The sequence below is a fragment of the Chelonia mydas genome, chromosome 7, assembly GCF_015237465.2.
Source record: "Chelonia mydas isolate rCheMyd1 chromosome 7, rCheMyd1.pri.v2, whole genome shotgun sequence".
Classification (NCBI taxonomy): domain Eukaryota; kingdom Metazoa; phylum Chordata; order Testudines; family Cheloniidae; genus Chelonia; species Chelonia mydas.
Window position 1 is genome coordinate 55,879,680 of NC_057853.1, and position 26,819 is coordinate 55,906,498.

At 44.0% G+C, this 26,819-nt stretch overlaps 1 protein-coding gene across 2 annotated transcripts; it reads right to left on the reverse strand.

The window, feature by feature from the left end:
• Nucleotides 1–5,316: 5,316 nt before the first annotated feature.
• LOC102941838 (cytochrome P450 2H2) lies at nt 5,317–19,199 on the reverse strand. 2 transcript variants are annotated; one of them, XM_007053380.3, is made up of 9 exons: nt 18,852–19,199; nt 17,392–17,554; nt 14,788–14,937; nt 13,509–13,669; nt 12,398–12,574; nt 11,871–12,012; nt 11,193–11,380; nt 8,461–8,602; nt 5,317–5,883 (listed from the first exon to the last, which is right to left on the reverse strand). In XM_007053380.3, exons 1-9 carry the CDS (start codon nt 19,029–19,031, stop codon nt 5,702–5,704), a joined length of 1,485 nt encoding a protein of 494 aa, XP_007053442.2. In that variant the 5' UTR covers nt 19,032–19,199; the 3' UTR covers nt 5,317–5,701. The 2 variants fall into 2 exon arrangements, with proteins under 2 accessions (XP_007053442.2, XP_037761437.1); XM_037905509.2 differs by lacking the exon at nt 17,392–17,554.
• Between the last annotated feature and the right edge of the window lie 7,620 nt (nt 19,200–26,819).

The following is a 26,819-nucleotide window of genomic DNA, read 5'->3' on the forward strand; positions in this document are numbered from 1 at the left end:
TGTATGACTTATGGTTAGCCAGTGGGGTGAGACCAAAGTCCTCTGTTTGGCTGGTTTGCTGTGCCTTAATAGTAAAGGAAACCCAGCCTTGGGCTGTAACTGCCCTCCTCTAAGCAATTTATCCTGAATTGATACTCTCAGTAGTGCCACACCAAAGGCAGCATCGTTACACTATGTTAGTCTGTATCCACAAAAACAACGAGGAGTCCGGTGGCACCTTAAAAACTAACAGATTTATTTGAGCATAAGCTTTTTTAGGGTAAAAAACCCACGTGCATCTGAACAAGTGGGTTTTTTACCCTAACAGATTTATTTGAGCACGAGGGTTTTTTACCCTAAAAAAGTTTATGCTCAAATAAATCTGTTAGTTTTTAAGGTGCCACCGGACTCCTTAAAAACTAACAGATTTTCGAGGTTTTTACCCACGAAAGCTTATGCTCAAATAAATCTGTTAGTCTTTTAGGTGCCACTGGACTCCTCGTTGTTTTAATCCAGAACTGCACACAGTATTGCAGGTGAGGTCTCACAGTATTCCAGGTGAGGTCTCACCAGTGCCTTGTATAATGGTACTAACTCTTCCCTGTCTCTACTGGAAATACCTTGCCTGATGTGTCCTAGGACTGCATTAGCCTTGTTCACAGCCACATCACATTGATGGCTCATAGTCATCCTGTGATGAACCAATACATCCAGGTCTTTCTCCTCCTCTGTCATTTCCAACTGATAAGTCCACAGCTTATAGCAAAAATTCTTGTTGTTAGTCCCAAAGTGCATGACCTAGCACTTTGCACTATTAAATTTCATCCCGTTTCTATTATTTCAGTTTTCAAAGTCATCCAGATCTTCGTGCATGATATTCCAGTCCTCCTCTGTACAGGCAATACCTCCCAACTTTGTGTCATCCACAAATTTTATTACCACACTCCCACTTTTTGTGCCAAGGTCATTAATAAAAATTTTGACTAAGGTTTTCCCCAAGACTGATCTCTGAGTAACTCCACTAGTAACCTCCCTCCAGCCTACGGTGACCAGATGTCCCGATTTTATAGGGACAGTCCCAATATTCAGAAATATATCTTATATAGTCACCTGTTACCCCACCACCCCAGTCCTGATTTTTCACATTTGCTATCTGGTCACCCTACTCCAACCTGACATTTCACCTTTTGGTTTGATCCTTTGTAGTCTCCTTTTTAATCAGTTCCTTATAGAATCATAGAACTGGAAGGGACCTCGAGAGGTCATCTAGTCCAGTCCCCTGTTCTCAAGGCAGGACTAAGTATTATCTAGACCATCCCTGACAGGTGTTTGTCCAACCTGCTCTTAAAAATCCCCAATGATGGAGATTCCACAACTCCCTAGGCAATTTATTCCAGTGCTTAACCACTCTGACAGTTTGGAAGTTTTTCCTAATGTCCAATGTAAACTGCCCTTGCTGCAATTTAAGCCCATTGCTTCTTGTCCTGTCCTCGGAGGTTAAGAACAACAATTTTTCTCCCTCCTCCTTGTAACAATCTTTTATGTACTTGAAAGCTGTTATGTCCCCTCTCAGTCTTCTCTTCTCCAGACTAAACCAATTTTTTCAATCTTCCCTCATAGGTCATGTTTTCTAGATCTTTAATAATTTTTGTTGCTTTTCACTGGACTTTCTCCAATTTGTCCACATCTTTCCTCAAACTTGGTGCCCAGAACTGGACACAATACTCCAGTTGAGGTCTAATCAGCGTGGAGTAGAGCAGAAGAATTACTTCTCGTGTCTTGCTTACAATACTCCTGCTAATACATCCAAGAATGATGTTTGCTCTTTTTTTGCAACAGCGTTACACTGTTGACTCATATTTTGCTTGTGATCCACTATGACCCCTAGATCCCTTTTCACAGTACTCCTTCCTAGGATATCATTTACCATTTTGTATGTGTGTAACTGATTGTTCCTTCCTAAGTGGTGTACTTTGCATTTGTCCTTATTGAATTTTATCCTATTTACTTCAGACCATTTCTCCAGATCATTTTGAATTTTAATCCTATCCTCCAAAGCACTTGTAATCCCTCCCAACTTGGTATCGTACACAAACTTTATAAGTGTACTCTCTATGCCATCATCTAAATCATTGATGAAGATATTGAACAGAACTGGACCCAGAGCCAATCCCTGCGGGACCCCACTCGTTATGCCCTTCCAGCACGATTGTGAACCACTGATAACTACTGTCTGGGAACAATTTTCCAACCAGTTATGCACCCACCTTATAGTAGCTCCATCTAGGTTGTATTTCCCTACTTTGTTTATGAGAAGGTCATGCGAGACAGTATCAAAAGCCTTACTAAAGTCAAGATATATCACATCTACCACTGCCCCCCATCCACAAGGCTTGTTACCCTGTCAAAGAAAGCTAGCAGATTGGTTTAACACAATTTGTTCTTGACAAATCCACGCTGACTGTTATTTATCACCTTATTATTTTCTAGATGTTTGCAAATTGATTGCTTAATTATTTGCTCCACTATCTTTCCGGGTATAGAAGTTAAGCTGACTGGTCTGTAATTCCCCAGGTTATCCTTATTTCCATTTTTATAGATGGGCACTATATTTGCCCTTTTCCAGACTTCTGGAATGTCTCCCGTCTTCCATGACTTTTCAAAGATAATTGCTAGTGGCTCAGATATCGCCTCAGTCATCTCCTTGAATATTCTAGGATGCATTTCATCAGACCCTAGTGATTTGAAGACATCTAACTTGTCTAAGTAATTTTTGACTTGTTCTTTCCCTATTTTAGACTCTGATCCTACCTCATTTTCACTGGCATTTACTATGTTAGATGTCCAATGGCCACCAACCTTCTTGGTGAAAACCGAAACTAAGAAGTCAGTACTCACCTCTGCCATTTCCACATTTTCTGTTATTGTCTTTCCCCCCTCTCACATCTCATATTAATCCCCACCTTCTCCAATTTAACTAAAAAATTCCCATGTGGAACTGTAGCAAATGCCTTACCAAAATCCAGGTATATTAGATCTACAGCATTTCCTTTGTCTAAAAAAATCAATTATCTTATCAAAAAAAGAGGTCAGGTTTGTATGGCACCATCTTCCTTCAGTAAAACCATGTTGTATTTTATCCCACTTACCATTAACCTCTGTGTCCGTAACAACTTTCTTTCAAAACTTTCAAAATTTGTTCCAAGACCTTGTGTACAATTGAGATCAAAGTAACAGGCCTGTAGTTTCCCAAATCATTTTTCTTCCAGTTTCTTAAAAATAAGTACTATATTAGCAATTCTCCAGTCCTAAGATATGACCCCTGAGTTTACAGAGTCATTAAAAATCCTTGCTATTGGGCTTGGAATCTCATGTGCCAGTGCCTTTAATATTCTTGGGTGGAAATTATCTGGGCCCCCTGATTTAGTCCCATTAAACTGTTTGAGTTTGACTTCCACCTTGGTTGTGGTAATTTCTACTTCCATATCTTCATTCCCATTAGCCAACCTGCCACTACCCCGAAGCTTTTCATTACCCTTATTAAAAATGGAAGCAAAGTAATTGCACAGGTGGCTGGACCCAGGGCCAGATTAACTCTCCTGTGGGCCCGGGGCTATTAGATTTTGTGGGGCCCCTGAATACAAGTCTTTTTTCTAATTTAAAACAAAATTATCACAATTATGGCATCAAGGCTATTAATGCGATACTAAACTTGCCTTTTAATTAACATAAAGCTGCTCTGTGGTTACATTTCAGTCTTAAAACATGTAGAATATAGTTAAGTTAATTCAAAATAGCCTATTTATCACCTTAGAACAGCTGTTATATTAGTTTCTTTCTGGGAGGGAGTTTGGGTGCAGGAGGGGGCACCAGGCTGGGGCAGAGCATTGGGGTTCAGGAGAGGGTGAGGGGTACGGGCTTTGGGAGGGAGTTTGGTGCAGGAGGGCATTCTGACCTGGGGCAGGGGATTGAGGTGCAGGAGGGGGTGCGAGGTGCAGGCTCCGGCTGGGAGGCGCTTACCACAGGCGTCTCCCAGCCGTCAGCACAGCGGGGCTCAGACAAGCTGCCTGCCTGCATGCCGTGGCCCATGCTGCTCCCAGAAGCGGCCGGCTGCTGGCACATCTCTGCATGCCCCTGGAGGGAGAGGGACAGCGTGTCTCCATGTGCTGCCCTTGCCCGAAAGCACCACCCCTGCAGCTCCCATTGGCTGGCTTCTGGCCAATGGGAGCTGCAGCGATGGTGCTGGGGGCGAGGGCAGCATGCAGAGCCGCCTCCCTTCCGCCCCCCGCCAGGGGCTGCAGAGGCGTGCCAGTAGCTGGCTACTTCCAGGAGCAGCATGGGGCCACGGCATGCAGGCAGCCTTCCTGGGCTCTGCAGTGCTGGGGCCCCCCTTAGCCCGGGGCCCTGCGCTGAAGCCCCTAAAGCCTGTTAATCCGGACATGGCTGGACCACACCTAGATTATCTTCATTCTCTGCCCCCATCCCCCATCCTCAGAATTTAGCGGTCCCACTTCTTTTTTCATTGTTTTCCAATTATTATTATGGCCGAAAAAACCTTTTACTATTAGTTTTAATTCCCTTCGCAAGGTCCAACTCTGCTTAGCCTTTGGCAGTTCTCATTTTATCCCTACACTTTCTGACCTCCAAGAGGTAGCTTTTCTTGCTGATCCATCCTATCTTCCATTCCTTGTCGGCTTTCTGCTTTCTCTTAATTACCTGTTTGAGATGCTTCCTCATCCAGCTTGTTCTGGAGCCCTTCCCTACAAATTTTTTCCCCTTGGTTGGGTTGCAGGCTTCAGATAGTTTCTGTAACATTGACTTAAAGTAACTCCAAGCCTTCTCCACATTCAAATCCTTGAGTTCTTCAGTCCAATCCACTTCCCTAACTAATTCTCTTATGTTTTTAAAGTTAGCTCCTTTGAAATCAAGGGCCCTAGTTGCAGATCAATTTCTGTTTTTCCATCCCTTTAGTTTAAACTGAATTAGCTCATGATCACTAGAACCAAGGTTTTCCCCTACAACCAGTTGTTCCATGAGGTCCTCACTACCCCCCAATACCAAATCTAAATTGGCATCATGTTTTGTTGGTTCAGTGACTATTTGGTGAATGAATCTGCACCTCCCAGCTTGGTCCCAGACCTGGAATATGTATCACAAAAGTACATAAATATGTAAATATATATAAGTGTTGAGGTGAGTTGGAAAATTAATGAGGAGCAACTTTATTAACACTGTGCTTAGTTTAACTTGCATGAATGAGCGGGAGAGGGAGAACTCTAGTTCGGTCCAATGCCACAGAAACTCTGCCTATCAAAATAGGATATTGAGCCAAAAGCATTACATCATCACAATTTATTCTCATTGGCTGGTACACTGTTACCAACTCTTTGTCAATAAAGAAGCCTTAGAGCTGCCTAAAGAAGTTTCCATAGTTGTCAACCAAACCACAAATGAACTGAAGACATAGCCAGGTTCTGTTCCAACCTGAGCCCTTCTGAGAACACTACACGATTATTGTACATGGCTTTTTGAGTCAATTGTATGGTTATTTTTTGATACTACACATAATTTTGTTAAATCCAAGTTACATAAAAAAACTAGTAATTGATCTGCCTGTTTGAAGACAATGAGTTCATTTCTGTCACTGTGTAAATGAGTTCAGAATCAAAGACAATCAAATTAATGCACAGGTCTAAGGTATTGAGGTGACTTTTCAAGGTCTTTATCGAGGAAGAACACAAAGCTGGTATGATTTTGGTGCATTTGACATGAAGCTCGACTTGGGAGTTATATCAATATATTTGGGGTCAACGACAGGTTTCAAGGTAAAGTTCTGCAAAATCGTTGTCAGTAGCAAAAAGAGCTCCATCCGAGCCAGACCCTCTCCCACGCAAATCCGCTTCCCTGCAATGAAAAAGGAATTTTGAGTTGATGCTGGAGATCTTTCTTTGTAGCACATTTTAAATATGGTTATTAAGGAAGCAAAACCTCAGGATTAAAGTTAGATGCACAGAGTGATTCAGGGCAAGTGCATGGAGGGTAATGGTTGTCTCTCAGAGTTCAGTAAGGTATGAAAGTGTACGTGGGTTTAAGAAGCTGCTCACAGATAATCTGAGGAATTGAGTTCCTTATATTGCCATTTTAAAGGCAGTTGGGGGTGAAGGGTGGGAAAATGTGGGGTTTGAGGAATAGATTATCCACTTTCCAAATGAGCTAAACAGTTTTCTGGGGGAGTGACATGGTGGTGACTGAGTAGAAGGAGAGAAGTAACAAGTAGAGAGGTGTGGGTGTTATGAATAGCAGGGTGGAGGAAGAAGGCTGAAAGGCACTGTTAACAGAGTGGCAGGGAGGCTCAGTAGCTTAGATTCAAGTAGAGAAGTTAAGTAGCCCCTTGATGACATCAAGAAGGCTGAGGTATTTAATGCACCTTCTGCTTCTGTCTTCACTGGAAAGGTGAATGGTGACCACATACTCAACACAATTAATATTAACAACGAGGGGAAAGAAACACACTCCAAAATAGGGAGAGAACAGGTTAAAGAATGTCTAGATAAGTTGGACATATTCAAGTCAGCAGGGACCAATGAATTTTAGGAACTAGCTGAGGCAATCTCAGAATGGTTAGCAATTATCTTTGAGAGCTCATGGAGGATGGTTTAGGTCCCAGAAGACTGGAAATGGAAAAACATAGTACCTAGCTTTAACAAGGGAAACAAAGAGGACCTGGGGAATTGTCGACCAGTCAGCCTGGAAAGATACTGGAACAAATTATTAAACAATCAATTGGTAAGTACCTAGAAGATAATAGGGTTATGAGGAATAGCCAGCATGGATTTGTCAAGAGCAAATCATGCCAAACCATCCTGATTTCCTTCTTTAACAGGGTTACTGACCTAGAGAACAGAGGGGAAGCGGTAGATGTGATATATCTTGGTTTTAATATGGCTTTTGTCACAGACCCACATGACATTCTCATAAGCGAACTAGCGAAATGGTGTCAAGATGAAATTACTATAAGGTGGGTTCAGAACTGGTTTTAAAAAAAACGTATTCAGAGAGTAGCTATCAATGGTTTGCTTTCAGACTGCGAGGGTGTATATAATGGGGTCCCGGAAGGGCCTTTCTTGTGTCCAGTACTAATCAATATTTTCATTAATGACTTGGATGATGGATTGGAGAATATGCTTATAATATATGGACATTTATAATGCACAACTATAAAATGGGGAATAGCTCGCTAAGCAGTAGTACTGCTGAAAAGCATCCAGGGGGGTTACAGTGGATCACAAATTGAATATAAGTCAACCATGGGATGCAGTTGCAAAAAAGGCTAATAACATTCTGGTGTGGATTATCAGGAGCGTCATATATAAGACAGGGAGGCAATTATCCCACTCTGCTCAGCACTGGTGAGGTCTCAGCTGAAGTACCCTGTCCAGTTCTGGGCACCATGCTTTAGGAAAGATGTGGATAAATTAGAGAGAGTCCTGAGGAGAGCAACAAAAATGATCAAAGGTTTAGAAAACCTGACCGCTGAGGAAACTAACAAAACTGGGCATGTTTAGTCTTGAGAAAGACAATTGAGGGGGGACCCGATAATAGTTTTCAAATATGTGAAGGGCTGTCCATAAAGAGGACAGGAATCAATTGTTCTCCTTGTCCATTGAAGGTATGACAAGAAGTAATGGGCTTAATCTGCAGCAAGGGAGATTTAGGTTAGATATTAGGAAAACTTTTTTAACTATACAGATAGTCAAACTATGGAACAGGCTGAATCCCCATCACTGGAGGGTTTTAAGAACAGGCTGGACAAACATCTGTCACAGATGGTCTAGAGTTATGTGGTCCTGCATCAGCTCAGGGGGCTGGACTTGATGACCTGTCAAGGTCCCTTCCAACCCTGCATTTCTAGGATATCTCTCCAGATGATTATGCATTTGGCTTTGTCTTACCATACATTTGGTACTCCATTCAGTTTTAGTGTTGTCTGGCCATTATATCAGGGATTAATTTATACCAGACAGACACCACACAAGCTACACACGATGTTGCCAGGCAGAGCTAAGAGAAGGAAGGGAGTGTGTAGTTAGTCAAAAAATTGACTTCAGACAATGAGCAGGAAGTGACACTCTTTAAAGACTGACAAATTTATTTGAGCATAAGCTTTCGTGAGCTACAACCTCACTTCATCGGATGCATCCGATGAAGCGAGCTGTAGCTCACGAAAGCTTATGCTCAAATAAATTTGTCAGTCTCTAAAGGTGCCACAAGTACTCCTTTTCTTTTTGCGGATACAGACTAACACGGCTGCTACTCTAAAACCTGTCTTTAAAGACTGATAGATGCTTTGCTAGCGTGAGAGACTCTGCTTCATAGGCCATAGTGAAAACACTATGCACTAAACAGTCTGAGAGCCACTAGGAAGTTCAAGGCAAAGCCAGAAGACAGTCTGGGATCTGAAATAAAAATGGCTTAATTTACCTGCAGAAAAAGGCATGAAGAAGTCACTCTTCTTAAAGGCACCATTTTCGTCCAAGAAATGTCCTGGATTAAATTGCTCTGGGTTTGGAAATTCCCTGCTGTCATACAGAACTGACTTCAGTGAAGGAAATATCGTGGTGCCCTGAATTAGCAAATGCAGAAGAAAAGAGTTAAAGTGGATACTATCCAAAAGAGAGAAGCCTCCAAAATTCACTGAGGTGGACTGTGGGATCAGTCTTTGTTTTTCTTCATTTCCTTGCATCCCCTGAAAGTCATGCTTTCAACCAGAAACAGAAATATTAAAATTTCACGAGCACAGCTAATTCCACTGAACTGCAGTCCAGCCTTTGTACTATTCATTGGCAGAGCTAGGATACACTGAGTGACTTTAGGCAAGTCACTTTTGGTGTCAGAGCCCTTGTTGCTCCCCTCTGTAAAATGGGGATAGCAATACTACTTCCGCTTGGTAAAGTGCTTTGAGATACAGGAGATAAGTATTATTATTCAGCATATCAGACCCAGCAAAATACCCCTGCCAGTGAGAGAGAAGCTACATCAAAGAAATTTTTTGGGGAGGTTCTATGGCCTGTGTTATACAGGTCAGACTAGATTATCACAATTGTCCTTCTGGCCTTTTATCTCTGTCCATTAGTATCTTTAGAGGATGTTAAGCAGAAGCTACTGAAGTTAGATATTTTGAAATCAGCAGGTCCAGGTAACTTGCATTCGAGAGTTTTAAAAGAGCTGGCCAAGGAGCTTGCTGGACCATTAATGTTGATTTTCAATAAGTCTTGGAGAAGTGGGTAAGTTCCAGAAGACTGGAAGAAAGCTAATGCTGTGCCAATTTTTAAAAAGGGTCAATAGGATGAGCTGGTTAATCACTGGCATAACAGCCTGACATCGAACCCAGGCAAGATAATGGGGCTGATGTTATGGGACTAGATTAATAAAGAACTAAAGGAGGATAGTGTAATTAATGCAAATCAACATGGGGTTATGGAAAATAGACTGTCAAACTAACTTGATATCCTTTTTTGATGAGATTACAAGGGTGGTTGATAGGGGTAGTAGTGACGACATAATACACTTAGGCTTCTATAAGGCATGACTTGGTATCGCATGATATTTTGATTAAAAACCAGAACAATATAAAATTAATATGGCACATATTAAATGGATTAAAAACTGGCTAACTGATAGATCTCAAAATTTAATTGTATATAGGAAATTGTCACTGAGCGGGTCTGTTTTCAGTGGGGTCCTGCAGGGACTGGTTCTTGGCCCTATTGTATTTAACATTTTTAACAATGACATTAAAGAAAACAGAAAACCACCACTGATAAAGTTTTCAGAGGACACAAAACTTGGGGGAGTGGCAAATACTGAAGAGGACAGGTCACTGATTCAGAGCAATCTAGCTTGCTTGGTAGAATGGGCGCAAGCAAACAATATGCATTTTAATACAATTAAATGTAAATGTACATCTCTGGGAACAAAGAGGATGGGCCATACTTACAGTATGCGGCTTCTAGCCTAGTAAAATAATCACTTTTCAAAAGATTTGGGCGTTGTGGTGGATAATTAGCTGAACATGAGCTCCTAGTGTAATGCTGTGGCCAAATAAGCTAATGCTATCCTGGGATGCAAAACAGGGGAATCTCGAGTAGGAGTAGCGAGGTTATTTTACTTCTGTATTTGGCACTGGTGAGATCCCTGCCAGAATACTGTGTCCAGTTCTGGTGCCCAGAGCTCAAATGATTAAAGAATTAGAAAACATGTCTTATGGTGATACGCTCAAAGAGCTCAATATATTTAGTTTAATGAAGAGAAGGTCAAGGGGTGACTTGATAATGGTCCCTAAGTATCTATAAGTGCCTGGGGAACAAATATTTAATAATGGGCTCCTCAATCTAACAGAGAGAGGTGTAACATGGTCCAGTGGCTGGAAGCTGAAGCTGGACAATTTCAGACTAGAAATAAGGTGGAAGTTTTTAACGGTTAGAGTAATTACCCATCGGAACAATTTACCAAGGGTCGTGGTGGATTCTCCATCACTGACAATTTTTTAAAATCAAGATTGGATGTTTTTCTAAAAGATCTGTTCTTGGACAAGTTCCATGGCACGTGTTATATAGGACATCAAACTAAACAATCACAATGGTCCTGTCTAGCATAAGAATCTATTAGTCTATTTAATATAAATCCAAGTCTATTTTTCATTATTTAGTAAACAAAAACCAAGAATTAACTGTGTAAGCTTGGCTCACTATTAAAAATACTTTAACCTTGAAGTATAGTTTTTGTTTTGTTTCATATTTGTATTTATTGGCTTGCATTCTGTTCCAGAAATAAGCAAAGGTTGGGAGGGCTCTCATACCTTTTAAACTTTCCTGTGTTGTTCTGTTTGTGAACTAACTGTACCAAGAAATTTCCCAGAAACAAAATCCCTTCAGCCTCAAAAGAAGAAAATGGTTCTGCATATTAGCTAAATGCCACAGCTAGGATCTGAAACCCTGTCCTGGAAGAAAAGTCCAGCCTGCAGATTGCAAACTGCTGTTCTGCTTCATGCAGAGGCTTGGAGGGATTCAATAATAATTGGTAAAAGAGCAAAAAAAAAAAAAAAAACCCACCACACAAAATCTAGTTGAAGCATTTCTATTGTGAATAATTCAAAATTAAAAGGTGAAAAAGGTAAAAGAACCCACCCTTTCACAGACACATTGAGAACTGACCTTGGGAATAAGGTACTGTTTGAGATGAACATCTCTAGTCACAGCACGTGGGACACCTAACGGGGCAAAAGTGAAGAACCTCTGGATTTCATGTACCACAGCATCTGTGTAGGGCATCTGGCTTCGATCCGCCATGCAGGGGCTTCGACTTTGGCCAATCACACGGTCAATCTCTTCATGGACTTTCTCTGTCATCAGATTAATGAGGCTTAACAATAATGGTAAAGGAGGATTTCCATAGATTTGCCACCATTGTATCACACTATCTGCAATTTGGGATTATAACAAACCTGGTCAATTTGGGGTTACAGAAACTACACTGATCTGGATTGAGAGAGGAATTCAATCACAATGGCCTATTTAGCCTTTGGCCCCTTTGCTCAGACTGTCAATACGGGGACAAGTAATGCCCATTGTAATGGTGCTTTTTGAATGAGAACGTGTGCCTGCAGGGAACTGGAGTATGAAACCGTCGTCCCCCACCCAACACATCTTCAACCCACTTCACATAAACTAATGAACCATCACCATGTTACAATAACATGGGTCACTGCCAGGCCAGGCGCCTCTGGTGACTGAAGGGGAGATGCTCTGTATCCATTTACTGGTCATGTATTCCTCATGTACCCTAGGACCTAACATTTTGTGTGTGCAGGGGGCGGGGGGGAAGACTGCTACCTTCTATTTCTGGATATTTCAGAAGAATCAGGAGTCCATATTTCAGAGTGATGCTGGTTGTCCCTGTTCCAGCGATAAATAATTCTACTGTGCTTCGTACCAAACTTTCCACATTAAATTCTGACTGGACATTCTTATGCTCCTGAAAAAAGATTTGGTGAAGATCTTTGATTATTGACGGTAGAACTGTAGGATATATTCAAATATATATTCTTCTACCCAACAGGTGACCCACCTCTGATCATTATAAAAAGCCCACAAAAATGGCCCATAGCACCTGACATTACAGCTGTATTACTGTGGTGCATTGGGTCTTTTCTGTGCAATAAGGTGATTTTTTTCTTTATATGAAGGAGGAGAGAAGAGTAGAGTTTGACCATTATAATGTATGTTCCTTGGGCAGAGACCATGTCTCCCCTTCGGGCCTTCTCCAAAGCCCTGTCCTCTGTTATTGCTTAACAAATTAATCCCGATGATACATATAACCCATTCTACAAGAAAGGGGAAGGGCTGCTGCCCTCACATACCTCTTTCATTTTGATGAGGAAAGCATCAATAAAGTCTTGAGGGCAGTTGGGATCCAGAGACTCTTTGTGCATCTTCACTCTCTCCAGAACAAATCTTCTGAACTCCTGAGCATTTTTAAATAACGCCTGGTGAGGCCCAGGGATGTAATCCATAAAAGTCGGGAAAAAAACATACAGCTATAAAGGATGAAAGAAAAACACAGCTTGATATATCTGGACACAACAGATAATCATCGTGTTCACTCAAATGATTCAAGTACAGCAGAACAATACAATATTTCTGTGGCACCTTCTTATGAAAATGGATTCAACAGATCGTTGTGAACTCCGCTAAGTCAGGCTATCGAACATACATAAATTCCTCACAAAAACAGCAGTGACATTCAGTTATATCAGCTAAGGTACACTTCATTTTTCCCCACATAAAACCACCCCAGTACACACATCCTTTTACTAAAAAACAAAACAAACAAAAAAAACCACTCAAGCGTCCAATCTTAGTTCTGACCACAGATTTTCTTAAGCAGCAATAAACCATTATAGTCTTTAAAAGGAAAATATACTTTAGACTTCCTGAGGTGGCAGTAAATGGGTCAAATTCTCTCTTGTGGTGTAACTCCCTTTATTTTGACTGAGTTATGCCAACAAAGAGTTTGGCCCTTCATTGTGCAATTAGCGAGATTTTCAGGAATGGGGATGTGTCTGGTGGTTGGCTGTGAGCTGGAAGTGAAAGAAAGTTTGCTTTGGAGGTGAGAAATATGATCACATTCACTATCATATTGCTTATGGGATAAGGCATGTGATGTGATTGGTGTGGATCTTAACATTTTAACTGGCAACTTTCTTGATTTTTTACCAATAATGTTGATAGTGAATATCCTTAATCAAACTTAATTCTGAGCTAATGAAGTGTTTTATCTGGGAATTTAAACATGACTTAGAAACAAGTTTGAGGCTGGGTTTGGTAGTAGCTGCATCCTAATGAAGAGAATAAGACCATTATGGGAACCTGAAATAACACTTGTTTAAGGAAAATTAATAGTTAAAGAAATAAATCTCTGTTCCCTCCCTCAATACAAATGAGGAGAATAAAATAAACCCCTGAACATACTGCTGTCCAGGGAGAGCGCTGGAGCTTGTCATTTTCTTGTACAAGACTAATTAAAGTAACAAACTTCTTATCTTCATAGTCAAACCGGTCCCCAAAGATGATGGAGCAGATGACATTGGAGACAGCGTGGGTAAGGAAGAGGGTGGGGTCAAAGGGCCGCCCTGGAGCAAAACAAAACTAAAAAGAATCAGTTTTAATTCAGTGTCTTCACCCTTAGCATCAGAGTCCCTGGCAACACGAGGACGTTGTGGATCTCCCACCCCAGGGCAAGGTGAGGCTGACAGCAATATTCCCTGGGGAGGGTGGGTTAGGGCTGCCCCAATCCCCACTCTTACCTCTCACATGCTAAATTAAACAACCACCACTTTTTCTGCTGGCAATCAGTTTTCACTCTGCTCTGCACCATGGCACACTCTGGTCTGACCAGGGGTCACCAGTCCCTCTCTGAGTGACACCTGCCTGTCTGACTTGGGGCCCATTTCACAGAAAGGATCCCAGCCCTTGGGACCAGCTGGTGGGGAAGCAGCAGTAGGGACCTGACCCCGACCCTGGATCCTGGACCCCTGCCACACAGGGCCAGCCGGCTGCCTGCCCCTGACCCCATAGGGCTGGCCAGCCGCCCCGATCCTGGACCCTCGCCGCATGGCTGCTTCAGACTCCAGAGCTTGTAGGGCCAGGCGGCTTCCCCTGAACCTGCTGGGCCGCCTGGGAGCCCTGGACCCCCAAAACTCGTGCCGGCAGCCCAGACCCCTTCGCTGGGCAGCCAGGAACCCAGGGGACCTGGCATGTGGGCCAACCTTTAGCAGACAGCTGAGCTGGGCTGCAGCTGTGTGCTAATTGGGCTGAATGTGGCCCGTGCACCACAGGTTGAGAACTGCTGCTATAGAATGAAGGTGCCAAACATGTATCAGATATCTAGCCGAGAAAAAAATTAGAAGAAGCAAACTGTAGGCCTGGGGGTCTTCTTAACCCAGCACACTGGAACTAACCCGCTCTAATATGGCTCACTGTGTTCGTGTCTATACACTCTAGACAAATATCTTTCATTTGCTTATTGATCACAGATCAGAGGGGAGAAAAGGGGAGAAAGAAACAGCCAGAAATGGTCCTCTCTGGAAAGTTGCACACATCCTTTCCCATTACGTTAACACAGGTTGTTATATGTGCAGTTGATGGCTTGAGTTACAAGACGTTTGAACAAAACAATTAATATAATGAAAAACAGAAAGACAAGAGTCTTTGACTCCTCAATTTCCAACGGACATGAAACAATCCCCACCATGTGTGTTTCTGAGTCTTTCCACTAGAAAATGGGTTTCCTCCTGGATACGCTCCTCAATGCTTTTCTTCCCCATCCCAAAATTTCTCAGATTAGTGAGGGCAAATCGGCGAAGCTGCTTCCACTGCTCCCCATTGCTGAAAACAATACCTGGAAAAGGGAAGAGAACAGGAATGAAAGGAGAGAGGGTCAGACTCAGTTTGCCTATTTGAAAAAAATACCCAAACATTGGTGACTCAACTTCAACTTAACCGATATTGTGCCTGTTTTCTACTAAGGAGACGACATTACTGCTACATTGCAATTACTGTTCGCAGTATTGCTGTTGCCATGTTGGACCCCGGACATGACGTAGACAAGGTAGGTGAGGTAATATCTTTTATTGGATCAACTTATGTTGGTGGAAGGACAAGCTTTTGAGCTGCACCGAGCTCTTCCTCAGGTCTGCAGCAGTTAATTAGCGTGTCCAAGCTAAAAACAAGATGGGACAGACTGCAAAAGAGGTTCACTCTTAAAGAAACACTATTTTTATGGCCCATTACAATAGTTATAAGACACCCTGCTGACTACTAACCCTCCATTATCCCACCACTGAAGAGGTGTTAATTGGCCATTATAGGCCACTTCATTTTCAGTGATTTCCCACAATGTGCCCAAGTTACAAGCCTTTGAAAAAATCATATTTCACACATGCTTAATAGAGACTTAGAATTTAGCAGCTAAAATCTCCAAAGGTTCGGTCTTTACTGGCATGCACCAGCACCTCACAGATCCTGGTGCCTGTTCACATGTGAGATGACAAGCTACTGCTGCTATCAGTTATTCCATTAACTCAGATGTCTGTGCAGTTGCATAGGGAATCTTAATTCTAGCAATTCCTAACTTCTGAGTGCTTGACTTTACAACCTCAATAACGTTCCTTTCAAGTGTTTTTTTTTCTGTGTAATCAAGTATATATACTGAAGGTTGTTTTCACAGTCACTGTGATTGTAATGTAAATATACTTCACTTAATGCAGAAACAAGATAAAAGACTTCCTGAAAAGGACTTCTTGGTGCTTCCATATTTATTAATTCCTTACTACTAAAAAACCTTAAAAACTGAGACACCCAAGTAAAACAATAATACAAATAATCCTTTACTGCTTATGGGCTAAAAGAAAAGGAGTACTTGTGGCACCTTAGAGACTAACCAATTTATTTGAGCATAAGCTTTCGTGAGCTACAGCTCACTTCATCGGATGCATACTGTGGAAAGTGTAGAAGATCTTTTTATACACACAAAGCATGAAAAAATACCTCCCCCCACCCCACTCTCCTGCTGGTAATAGCTTATCTAAAGTGATCACTCTCCTTACAATGTGTATGATAATCAAGTTGGGCCATTTCTAGCACAAATCCAGGTTTTCTCTCCCCGCCCACACACAAACCCACTCTCCTGTTGGTAATAGCTTATCTAAAGTGACCACTCTCCTTACAATGTGTATGATAATGAAGTTGGGCCATTTCCAGCACAAATGGGCTATACCTATACTTGTGAGGACACGGGAGGAAGAGGATAGAAATTCATGGTTTGTTCTGACCCTCTTTGCCTCTCCAGCCCTGCTTTCCTGTCTGTATTCTGTACCTTGTAAGGTAGACTGGCCTGGCCGTTAACTGTCATAAACCTGTAGTGACATGCTCGGAACCATCCATGTCAGTGAACCAGTGATGTTACCCAGTGTTTTCAGAACCCAAAACTGTGGTAACTTAACTGTTTCACTCCAGGCAGCGTCAGGAATAAATCAATGAGAACACAGCAATTCCATCTGATAAATTATTGATATAAGCGTGCTTTTATGTAAATCTATGATTTATTAGATATTAAGCACACACAGACATAAGCAATAGGTTTGGAACATCCCAGATATAGTTACCCACAATCTGAGATGATTTTGAGTAATCACCAATCGGACTTCCAGGGGCCCTCTTTCTGTCTGGCAGATAGGGAGTTTAGACATCAGCTCCTTTCCCAAAGAAAAGCTCCCTCAGACTGCTCCGAGGTATTTACTTTTACCCAATCTTTTATAGCTAACTCTAACAAAGCACTTAAGTTATAGTGACTCCTAGTGGGTCAGCATAATAATCTCTACTGGGTCCTCAATTCTCCTAATTTCAACAAACTACTCATTAGCTCAAAACATTTCTGGTATTTCTAGCCATAACAACAATATGTCAGGGGCACCTAAAAACCAAGGTCGCTATTCACTCACTTTCCTCCATAACTTTCTATCCCATCCTCCCATTCTGATTAACAAACTGCAAGCGTGCAGCTGTCTGACCTTGTCTCAAAAAGGCCTAAGATTATTCCTAGCTATGTGATACTTGGTTTTCAGCTGGCAGTGGCTGAACGTACATTATGGCTGACTGCTGTACTGTCAAGTTCTGGGGTACATGCATGAATGTCGAATTCTGGGGCAACAGTGGCACAATAGGGAATGGGCTCTTTCCTGAAACCAAGACTATTTATCCAACTTTTACTACTCTATGAATGAAACTCCAGCTGTTTCCCTTTTGTCTTTGCAGTTGTGTTCTCCTCTATATGCTGACGTTACTTGAAATGTACCTCTTCCCTTGGAGATTCTTTCAAATATTGGCATACTTCCTCTTCCACTGAACTCGTCCCCGAGACCAATCAGAGCTTCCTTCACAATCTCATATCCATACAGCACCACAACACGTACTGAGCCAAAGTATATTGTGAAAATTGGGCCATATTTTGCACTGAGCTGTGAAAGTTTAACACAAAAGACAGTAAGTTTGAACTTAGATCCACTTAATTACAAATAAGAATGTGTGTAGATCAAATTACAAACTGATGAAAGTGCTCTCATGCCACTGAGCTAATACTAGGCAAGTTTACTACTGATCACCATGCAGACTTGGCCATTTCAGCCCAGATCCTCCAAGGTACAGTGTTTAGGAGCCTAACTCCATTGATTTCTATGAGAGTTAGATGCCTACATATCTTAGAGGATCTGGGACTTCCTGATCTTTCAGTGCTTCACTTTATCTTAATACATTTTTGACATTTTTCCCTATAGATGTGTTAGTGCCTTCCAAAGATAATTCTATATGTGTTATACAATTACCTCATTATAAGAGCAGACTACATTAATATGGGGCCTTTAAATAGTGATCTTGAGTGCTATGTAAAAATGACACTTCTAACACCACAGAAATGCTGCCTGCGTTTATTCAGTCATGTCAGCTGATTTTATAATGACAGGACAGAGTTTCCCTTTGTTTTACTCTTGTCAGCCCTGCAGAGCCAAGGACAGAGAAAAGTGAGATTCTGTTTCCCGTTTACATCACCAGCAGAATTACTGTTCAATTTCCAATTGATTACACCTCTGCAAATAAATGGACAAACACATCTGTATCTCAGGGCATGATGAGAAGAGAATAAAGGTGAACAGCTGTGACTGGGGGCAACATTTGTCCTGTACAACCTCATTATTTGTGATGGTTTGCGAGAAGGAAAGAATCCAGCCTGTCTGTCCAATCCCAGGCTGTGCTTGCTGAGCTGGCTAAAATGCCAGAACATGGGACACTACAACGTCATTTCTTCAAAGCTAATCTGCAGTTTCTGCCTTACCATCGTTTTGTGATGTAGGCAAATATCATGAGAGCAATTTTACAGATGGGGAAATTAAGGCAGAGAGAGATTAAGCATGGTACCCAAAAGCACACCTGGAGTCTGTAGCAGAGGTAGGAACAGAACCCAAGGCACCTGACTGCCATTTCCTTACATAACACAGTAGACCCCACCCTGTTATAATTTGTACCCATCGCAGGCAGCTACAGGGGGCACTCTGGATTACTTGTGAATAAGACCCCTCTAAGAAGACCAGTATATTATCCTGAACAGTTTACATCTAGCATCCACAATTGATTGTTTAGTGGAAAAAATGAGTCAGAAATTTGAGATGAGTGACATGGAATTGCCACCATGCTAGGCTTGTGCCAGGCTCTGCTTAATGTCCACCTAAAACCCCATAACTGATACCAAGAAAACACCCTTACCTCCTCCACATGTTTGGGCAAGTTCTTCATATTCAGCTGCAGTGTGTTCCCTATGATGGGAAAAGCTACAGGCCCAGGAGGCAGCCTCCCGCTTCCAGACACCTTTCTCCATGCCAAAAGGAAAAGAAGCGAAGGGATACAAATCACCAGGAAAACAGCTGTTGCTTCCAGAGTTTCCATTGCAGAGTGCAGCAGTTATTCTGGATTCTGGCAGGATAAAAGAAAGGAAAAGTAGATCCTCGCTTTTTATATTGTATACAGCAAAAGTGGGTGCAAGCAATTAGCAAATAGGAGCTGTCAGTTCCTCTGAATTAACAAGATAACCTCTGGACTAACAAAGGTGACCGGAGTCATCATACTAGGAATGAACTCCTTTGAATTTTATGAATATATCATCTCCATTTGCTCATGTGGTCACTGACCGAGCATGAAAATTAATCATAAACTGAATCTCTGTAAAACTGCCCAAACCATCCTGAAATCCTCCTTTCTCCCCACTCATGTGGTTAATGTTTCTCATCGCCTTGGTGCCAGCTGGGTCATTATACACATATAATGATCATTCCTTTTCATGCTGCTCTCTCGTATGGATCGATGAGCAGCAGACACTTAAGAAAAACACCAAGCTGAATGTTTGATAAAAATTCAAACCGAATCCTGAACCTTTTTGAATATTTCATAAAGTTTGGTTAACCTTTAAAAAATGTTGTGAGAGTCCTGCTCCTCTTATATTGAACCTGTACAACTCTTGGTTTCAAACTGAAACATTAAGACTCTGAGATGCAAGACTTGACATGACCCGGAAGTCAATGGAAATATTCCCATTTATTTCAGTGGGATTTGGATCAGGGTCCAGGAGAAATTAATGAAACAGGATGTGAAGGGACCAACTCCTCAGGTCAGCGTGGAGCTTAAAAGAAAACCAGTGGTTTCAAAGTTTGGAAATGCAGAACTAACATTGAGTCATAGATTTTAAGGCAGAAGAATCTAGATCCTCTAGTCTGATGTCCTGTATAGAACAGGCCATTCACCCAGTGAACAATGTTTTGAGCCCAATAACTTATGCTTGACAACCAGATCTTCCAGAAAGCAAGGGTGCTGGAACAATGTTTATAGTGGGTGGGGGGGCTGAGAACCATTGAACCAAACTGTAAATCCTGTGTATAATGGAAACCACCTCAAGTCACGGGGTACTGCAGCATCCTCCACACCCTTAGTTCCAGCACCCAGGGCCATCCTTATCCATACGCAAACTACGCAGCTGCGTGCTGCTCCAGCGGCCAGCCTGACACCCAGGCCAGCTGAGCCAGCCAGGAAAGCTGCCCCCTCTCTCGTCCTGCCCCCACTCCACCCCTTCTCCAAAGCCCCTGCCCCTGCTCCACCCTGGCCCCACCTCTTCCCACCCCTGCTCTGCCGCAGCCCCGCCCCCACTCCACCCCTTCCCCTGAACTAAGTCCCAGGGGCTGCAGCAGGGGTCAGGCATGCCCTGCACTCACCAGGCGGCAGGTAGTGGAGAAACCTGGCTTGCTCCGCACCGCCGGTGAGTGCTAGGGGGTGGTTCCCCTCTGCCCCCCAAGGCTGGGAGCCAGGGGAGCAGAGCAGAGTGGGCTGGGGCTGGGACACTCCACTTCCCGCTGCCCCATGAGTGTGGAGTCAGGCCTGCCCTGCAATCACCGGGGGGCAGGTAGTGGAGCGACCCGGCCCCAACCCGCTCCTCCAGCTTGTGCTAGGGGGTGATTTCTCCCCCTGCCCCCCAAGCCTGCTCCTGCCCCCCACAGACCTTGGGTGCAGCCCTCCCCCGCCCCCCCACGGAGGCCTGGGGACACCCCCCCGTGGATGCTACCTGGGGTTCTTTCAACCCAAAGCTCTTGGTAACTTTTACTCTGTGCGAGGTGGCGTCAGGAAATAAATTGGGAGCCACAGCCATCTGACCGATAGATGGCTGGTACAAACAGGACAACACAAGAGTGCTTTCACTTAAAGCTAAACTTTACTTAGTCTCAAGCACTTACACACGTCCGCAACAGGTTAGTAAAACACCCCCAAGCCTCGATAATTACTGGAGCGGAGTGTGGCTCTCGAGTGGCACAGGGGCAACCCGTCTGCCGGCGGGGACCACAAGATGCATCCAGAGGAAGCGAGCAGTCCCACCGGCTCAAACCTTTTCCCCCTTATTTGTACTGCAATGATTTGTTCCTTAAAGAAAACTTGTCAAGCAAGTGGTTTCAATGGTCCAGCAAGAGGTTTCCTTCTATTATTAACCAGGTGTGGGTTTTTCCCAGAGTTTGCAGCCTTGAGGCCCTAACAGACACATTCCTGAGGGCACATCCTGCTCTTCTAAAATGCATGTATCAGCAACTTCAACACAATTCTTATCAGGAAGGATGTGGGGTCAAGCTGCCCTTTCTGTGGCACCCAAAACCCCCTCTCCTCCTGCCTTGGTCAAACTGAGGCTGCTGTATGGCCACTTTACAGCCTGGTGACTTGGCTGCTTTTAGCAATAAGCAGTAGTGGTTTCAGGCACTTTATTGGTTTGCCAAAATCTCCCCATACACAGAGGCCTGGGGCCAGCCCCCTTCTCCCCTCCCCGCAACGGGGGGCTGCGTAGGGCACCAAAATGTCTAGGGACGGCCCTGCCAGCAGCTATGCCAGAAAGGCAACAAATCTTGATGTGAAGATCTAAAGAGGTGGACAGTTCACCACTTGGTAGTCTGTTCAGTGGTTAATCAGCCTCACTATAAAAAACATGCCTCATTCTAATTTGGGCTTCTCTGGCCTAAGCTCCCAGTCACTGGTTCTTGTTCTGCCTTTCCCCTCTACATTAAACAGCCTTTTAATAGCCGCTATTTTCTCCCCTTGAAGGTGCTTATTCCTTGTAATTAAGTCACCTCTGAGTCTTCATTTTGAGAAGCTAAACAGAATAAGCTGTTTAAGGCACTTGCTGTAAGGCGTTTTCTTCAGCCGTTGAATCATTTTTGTGACTCTTTTCTCCAATTATTCAATATTCCTTTAAAAATGTGGCCACCAGACCTGTACACAGTATTCCAGTGCCAATCTCACCGGTGTCTTACACCAGGTGTTCTCAAACTGGGGGTCGGGACCCCTCAGGGGGTCGCGAAGTTATTACATGGGGGGTCGTGAGCTGTCTGCCTCCACCCCAAACCCCGCTTTGCCTCCAGCATTTATAATGGTGTTAAATATATTTTAAAGTGTTTTTAATGTATGGGGGGTCACACTCAGGGGCTTGCTATGTGAAAGGGGTCACCAGTACAAACGTTTGAGAACCACTGTCTCACACAAAGGCAAAATCATACCCCTACTCCTATTCACTGCTTGCCTGTTTATACCTTGGAGGACCATACAAGACCTTTATGCCACAGAGTCACACTGGGGGCTTGTGTTGAGTGGTTTGTCCACTGTGACTCCTAAATCCTTTTCATGCTAACTGGTTTCCAGGACACTGTCTCCCGCTCTGTAGCTATGGTCTAACATCATCCAAAGAACCTTAACTCTGCCTCTATAGGGATAAACCTTCATTTCTCCAGCAAAGGACATTTTCCCCACTCTAGTACTTCTGTCGATGTAGGACATATCACTGCAGAGCCTTAACTGTGCCACTGTAGTGCTTTTAATATAGACATACCCTAGGAGGCTGTAAATGAGGGTTATTTAAAAGATCTTGCTGATGTCTAGAGCATGACCTAAACTGAGATATTGAAAAGATATTCACATCCAAATAACATATTCAGAACAGGATATTCAGACCCCTTAGTAGCCTGGGCTCCCAGTACCCCTGGCTCCTCAGCAGCCCACCTGGCAAGGAGCTTGGCAGCCAGGGTTTCCAGCTCCTTGTCAGTCCACTTGGAGGATTGCTGCAGCACCAGGGCTCCTAGGATCATGGCTCCATGGAAACCAGGCCTCCAAACTCCCGGGCTCTCCAGCTTCTCCTGAGACAGGGACACAAATCCTGGAGATGAGTTCATGGGTGAGCAGATGGTGTTGACAGGAGGGCTTTGGCTTCCTCAACAATGGGATGCTGTTCCGGGAAGAAGATCTGCTGGGAAGAAACAGGTTCCTGTTGACCAAGAAGGGGAAAGGCATCTTTAGACACTGGCTCATTAACCTAGTGAGGAGGGCTTTAAACTGGGTTCAAAGGGGGCAGGTGACAAAGCCCACAGGCAATGTTCCCTCTAATTTTTGACAGGCCGTGTATGCAAAAAATTTCTTCTGTGCAAATTTTTGACAGGCCATGTGCGCAAAATATTTCTTCTGTGCAAATTTTTGTGTGTCTGGTGTTTCACTGTGTGTGCGGGGTTTAGGATCTGTGTGCACAAGCACACATGCACAGCTTAGAGGGAACAGTGCCCACAGGTAGGTATTAAAAAGGCGACATTAATGGAGGGCTAGATGCTGGGGTGGGGGAGTTACAATAGGGTGATAGGAGCAACAAGAGGGAAAACAGTGGCAGAGTCTGCTCGCTCAATGACAGTGGCATTGCAAAGGGAAGCTCAGCAGCTGGTCCCTTCTATGGCTTCTTGAGTTGGAGGGAAGTTGATTATTTAAGGCCAAGCTGTCAGAGTCAGAGCTCCTGGATTCTCTGGCTTTGGAAGTGGGTGGAGTCTAGTGGTTGGAGCTGGACTGGTATCAACACTGTGCTTCAGTCCTGCCTCTGTCAGTGACGTTGTGTGTGATCTCGCAGCTAGTTACTTTCCATTCCTGTGCCCCAGCTAACAGGGACAACAAAGGAGTTGTCAGGGGTCACTACCGTAATTACTCAAGTTGGAATGAGTTGTGGTCTTGGTAGCGAAGGGCCAGATTCAGTCCGCATGGGTGCCCAAGGTGTCTATATGTGGCCATGGTTTGACTCACCTAGCATTACAGGCTCTTTAGCCCAGTCCTGGTCATGCGTGGGGCATCTGCTCCTGGCCCCCTCTGGCACACAGCTCCATCACACACAAGAACATGGCCCACCAAGGACAATCTATCGGCTCTCATCTGGTGTTCAGTTCCAGGATGGATGGTGAGCCCTAGTCAGACCATAGAAAGGCAGGGTGGTGTCCTCTGGTGGAAACTGCTGCAGCCTCAGCCTCTACTCCTACCTACCTCACAGGCCAAGGTGTATCCCTGATCCCAGGATGGGTGGAATTACTGCTGGGACTGATCCTAAGAGAAGAGCAGATTTCTCCTCTGCTCTAAGGAGATTCCCATGGGAAAAGCAGCTGGGGTGGCGGTGTAGGCAATGCTAGCACTACCCCTCAGCCCTTGAATAGCAGGCAACTAGGACTGTGGGAGCCAAGGTACTGCAGTATCTTGCTGGAGGGAGCAGAGCTGGAGAGCAGAAAAGGGCATTGGAGAAATTGTATGAAAGTCAATGTCACGGCTGGGTCAAGGGCAGCCAGACCTGCTGATAAGAGCCAGAGTCCACATTCACGTGACAGGAGTCAAGAGTCAGCTGGGTCAGGATACTGGAAGATCAGAAGCAAAAGACAATCTTGCAATCACAATCACAAATCAGATGCCAGGAAATCACGCCAGGGGAGCGGCATCAGAAACAGGCAACACACGGTCCATAACAGGGAGCAGCCCCAGTGTTCAGTCAGCTTCCTATTCCTGCTGCTGCCTTAAGCAGGGCCAGAAGGCCAATTAGCTTCTCTAGGACTCCTCCAATAGGACCTCAGGAGCGGAGCCTCAAACTGGGGCTGAACTTCATGGGTGCTAGGTAAGCAATTTTCAGCAGGCTTCCAGGTGGAGGGTTGGAGTGTGGCTGCTCCCATTATCCCTGCAGACCCGGGTTGAAGACTCTTGGGTCATGAGCATGAGTGATCTCTCCCCGCTCAAATCTCCTGCAGAAAACATTATCCAGGATCCTGGACACATGCTCTGAGAATAAAATGAGGATATCATGATGAGAAATAGGTCTCTGTACCAGTGCTGTGATCCAGGGAGAGGGAAAGCTCCCAACCTGGAAATGTAGCAGGAGCACCATCTTTGTTGCAAGAGCCGCAAGTGAAAGGAAGAGTGAACGGTTCTTACCTCCAGGAGATGCATGGGACCTGCCATCTGAGCCTCAATAAGACCCATGTTGCTTGGTTTGAGAGGATGAGATCACCTGTCCCCACTGCTCCCTGAGCTGGGCTGGCTGCAGGATACATCTGTGAGAGAGGCTGGGACAGAGCCTGAAAGACAGATGTGACAATCAAGGTTCTGTCACCCCAGGGGCAGAACAGAGGATAGGTCCATCAATGGTGTCAAAAATATAAAGGGAAGGGTAAACACCTTTAAAATCCCTCCTGGCCAGAGGAAAAACCCTTTTGCCTGTAAAGGGTTAAGAAGTTAGGATAACCTCGCTGGCACCTGACCAAAATGACCAATGAGGAGACAAGATACTTTCAAAAGCTGGGGGGAGGGAGAAACAAAGCCTCTCTCACTCGGTCTGTGTGATGTTTTTGCCGGGGACAGAACAGGAATGGGGTCTTAGAACTTAGTAAGTAATCTAGCTAGATATGCGTTAGATTCTGATTTCTTTAAATGGTTGAGAAAATAAGCTGTGCTGAATGGAATGGATATTCCTGTTTTTGTGTCTTTGTGTAACTTAAGGTTTTGCCTAGAGGGATTCTCTGTGTTTTGAATCTAATTACCCTGTAAGGTATTTACCCTCCTGATTTTACAGAGGTAATTCTTTCTACTTTTTCTTCTAATAAAATTCTTCTTTTAAGAGTCTGAATGCTTTTTCATTATTCTTAAGATCCAAGGGTTTGGGTCTGTGGTCACCTATGCAAATTGTTGAGGATTTTTATCAAACCTTCCCCAGGAAGGGGGGGGGGTAACATTTGGGAGGATTTTGGGGAGGGGGGAAAGACGTTTCCAAATGGACTCTTTCCTAATAATATACCGGTTAGACATTTGGTGGTGGCAGCGAAATTCCAAGGGCAAAAGGTAAAATAGTTTGTACCTTGGGGAAATTTTAACCTAAACTGGTAAAAGTAAGCTTAGGAGGTTTTCATGCAGATCCCCACATCTGTACCCTAGAGTTCAGAGTGGGGAAGGAACCTTGACAAATGGCTGTTAGCCAGGATGGGTAAGAATGCTATCCCTAGCCTCTGTTTGCCAGAAGCTGGGAATGGGCGACAGGTGATGGACCACTCAATCATTACCTGTTCTGTTCATTTCCTCTGGAGCACCTGGCATTGGCCACTGTCGGAAGTCAGGATAGAGGGTTAGATGGACCTTGGGTCTGACCCAGTATGCCCATTCTTATGTTGGAAACCTGACAACACTCTCATGAATATCCTTGTGTGATGTATGTATGCCCAAGTGGGGCATAATGAGTTCTGTACATGTACTTGACCATGTGCTTGATTGTTTGAAAAGTGTGAATTGGGAGTGCTTTGTTCCAGGTGAGGCTTGAGTGGGCCTTACTGTTATAAAAAGCCAGTCAGCTGCAAACCAGCTGAGCGGTGAACAGCTGAGAGGCTAACAGAGGGAGTTTGCCTTGGGAGAGCCCACTGAGGCTTACATCTTGCAGGCTTCTCTGAGTAGTTACTACAACTCCTGAGGAAGCTCGTAGAAGGAAGGTAATATGGATGGGGAGCATTCAGCTGTTGTGACCTGCACTGGATGTGCCATGTTTGTCTTTCTTCCACAGGACAGAAGCAACTTTGTCTGTATAAAGTGCAAGCTGGTCTCCATATTGCAAGAGAAGGTTCAAGGTCTGGAGAAACAAGTATCGACCCTGTGTTGCATAAGAGAAACTGAAGATTTTCTGGACAGACGTCAGGATATGCTTCTACGGACACAACGTTCTGAAGATTCAGAGCAGGCTGAGCAGCAGGGACAGAAGGACGGTGAAGAAATCTGGCAGCATGTGACCTCCAGAAGAAGAAAGGGGAGTGTCCATGTACCAGCAATGCAGATACAGGTAAGCAACCATTTTCATGTTCTCTCCACAGGTACTAATGTGGAGAGTGG

Excerpts from the sequence above, each read along its gene's own strand:
- LOC102941838 (XM_007053380.3), bottom strand. The coding sequence starts at position 19,031 with ATGGAAACTCTGGAAGCAACAGCTGTTTTCCTGGTGATTTGTATCCCT. Across the intron at positions 14,938-17,391 it reads AAGAATCTCCAAGGGAAGAG|GTATTGTTTTCAGCAATGGG; the intron begins GTACATTTCAAG and ends TCCCTTTTCCAG. Across the intron at positions 8,603-11,192 it reads AACAGTACCTTATTCCCAAG|GGCACCACGATATTTCCTTC; the intron begins GTCAGTTCTCAA and ends TTGCTAATTCAG.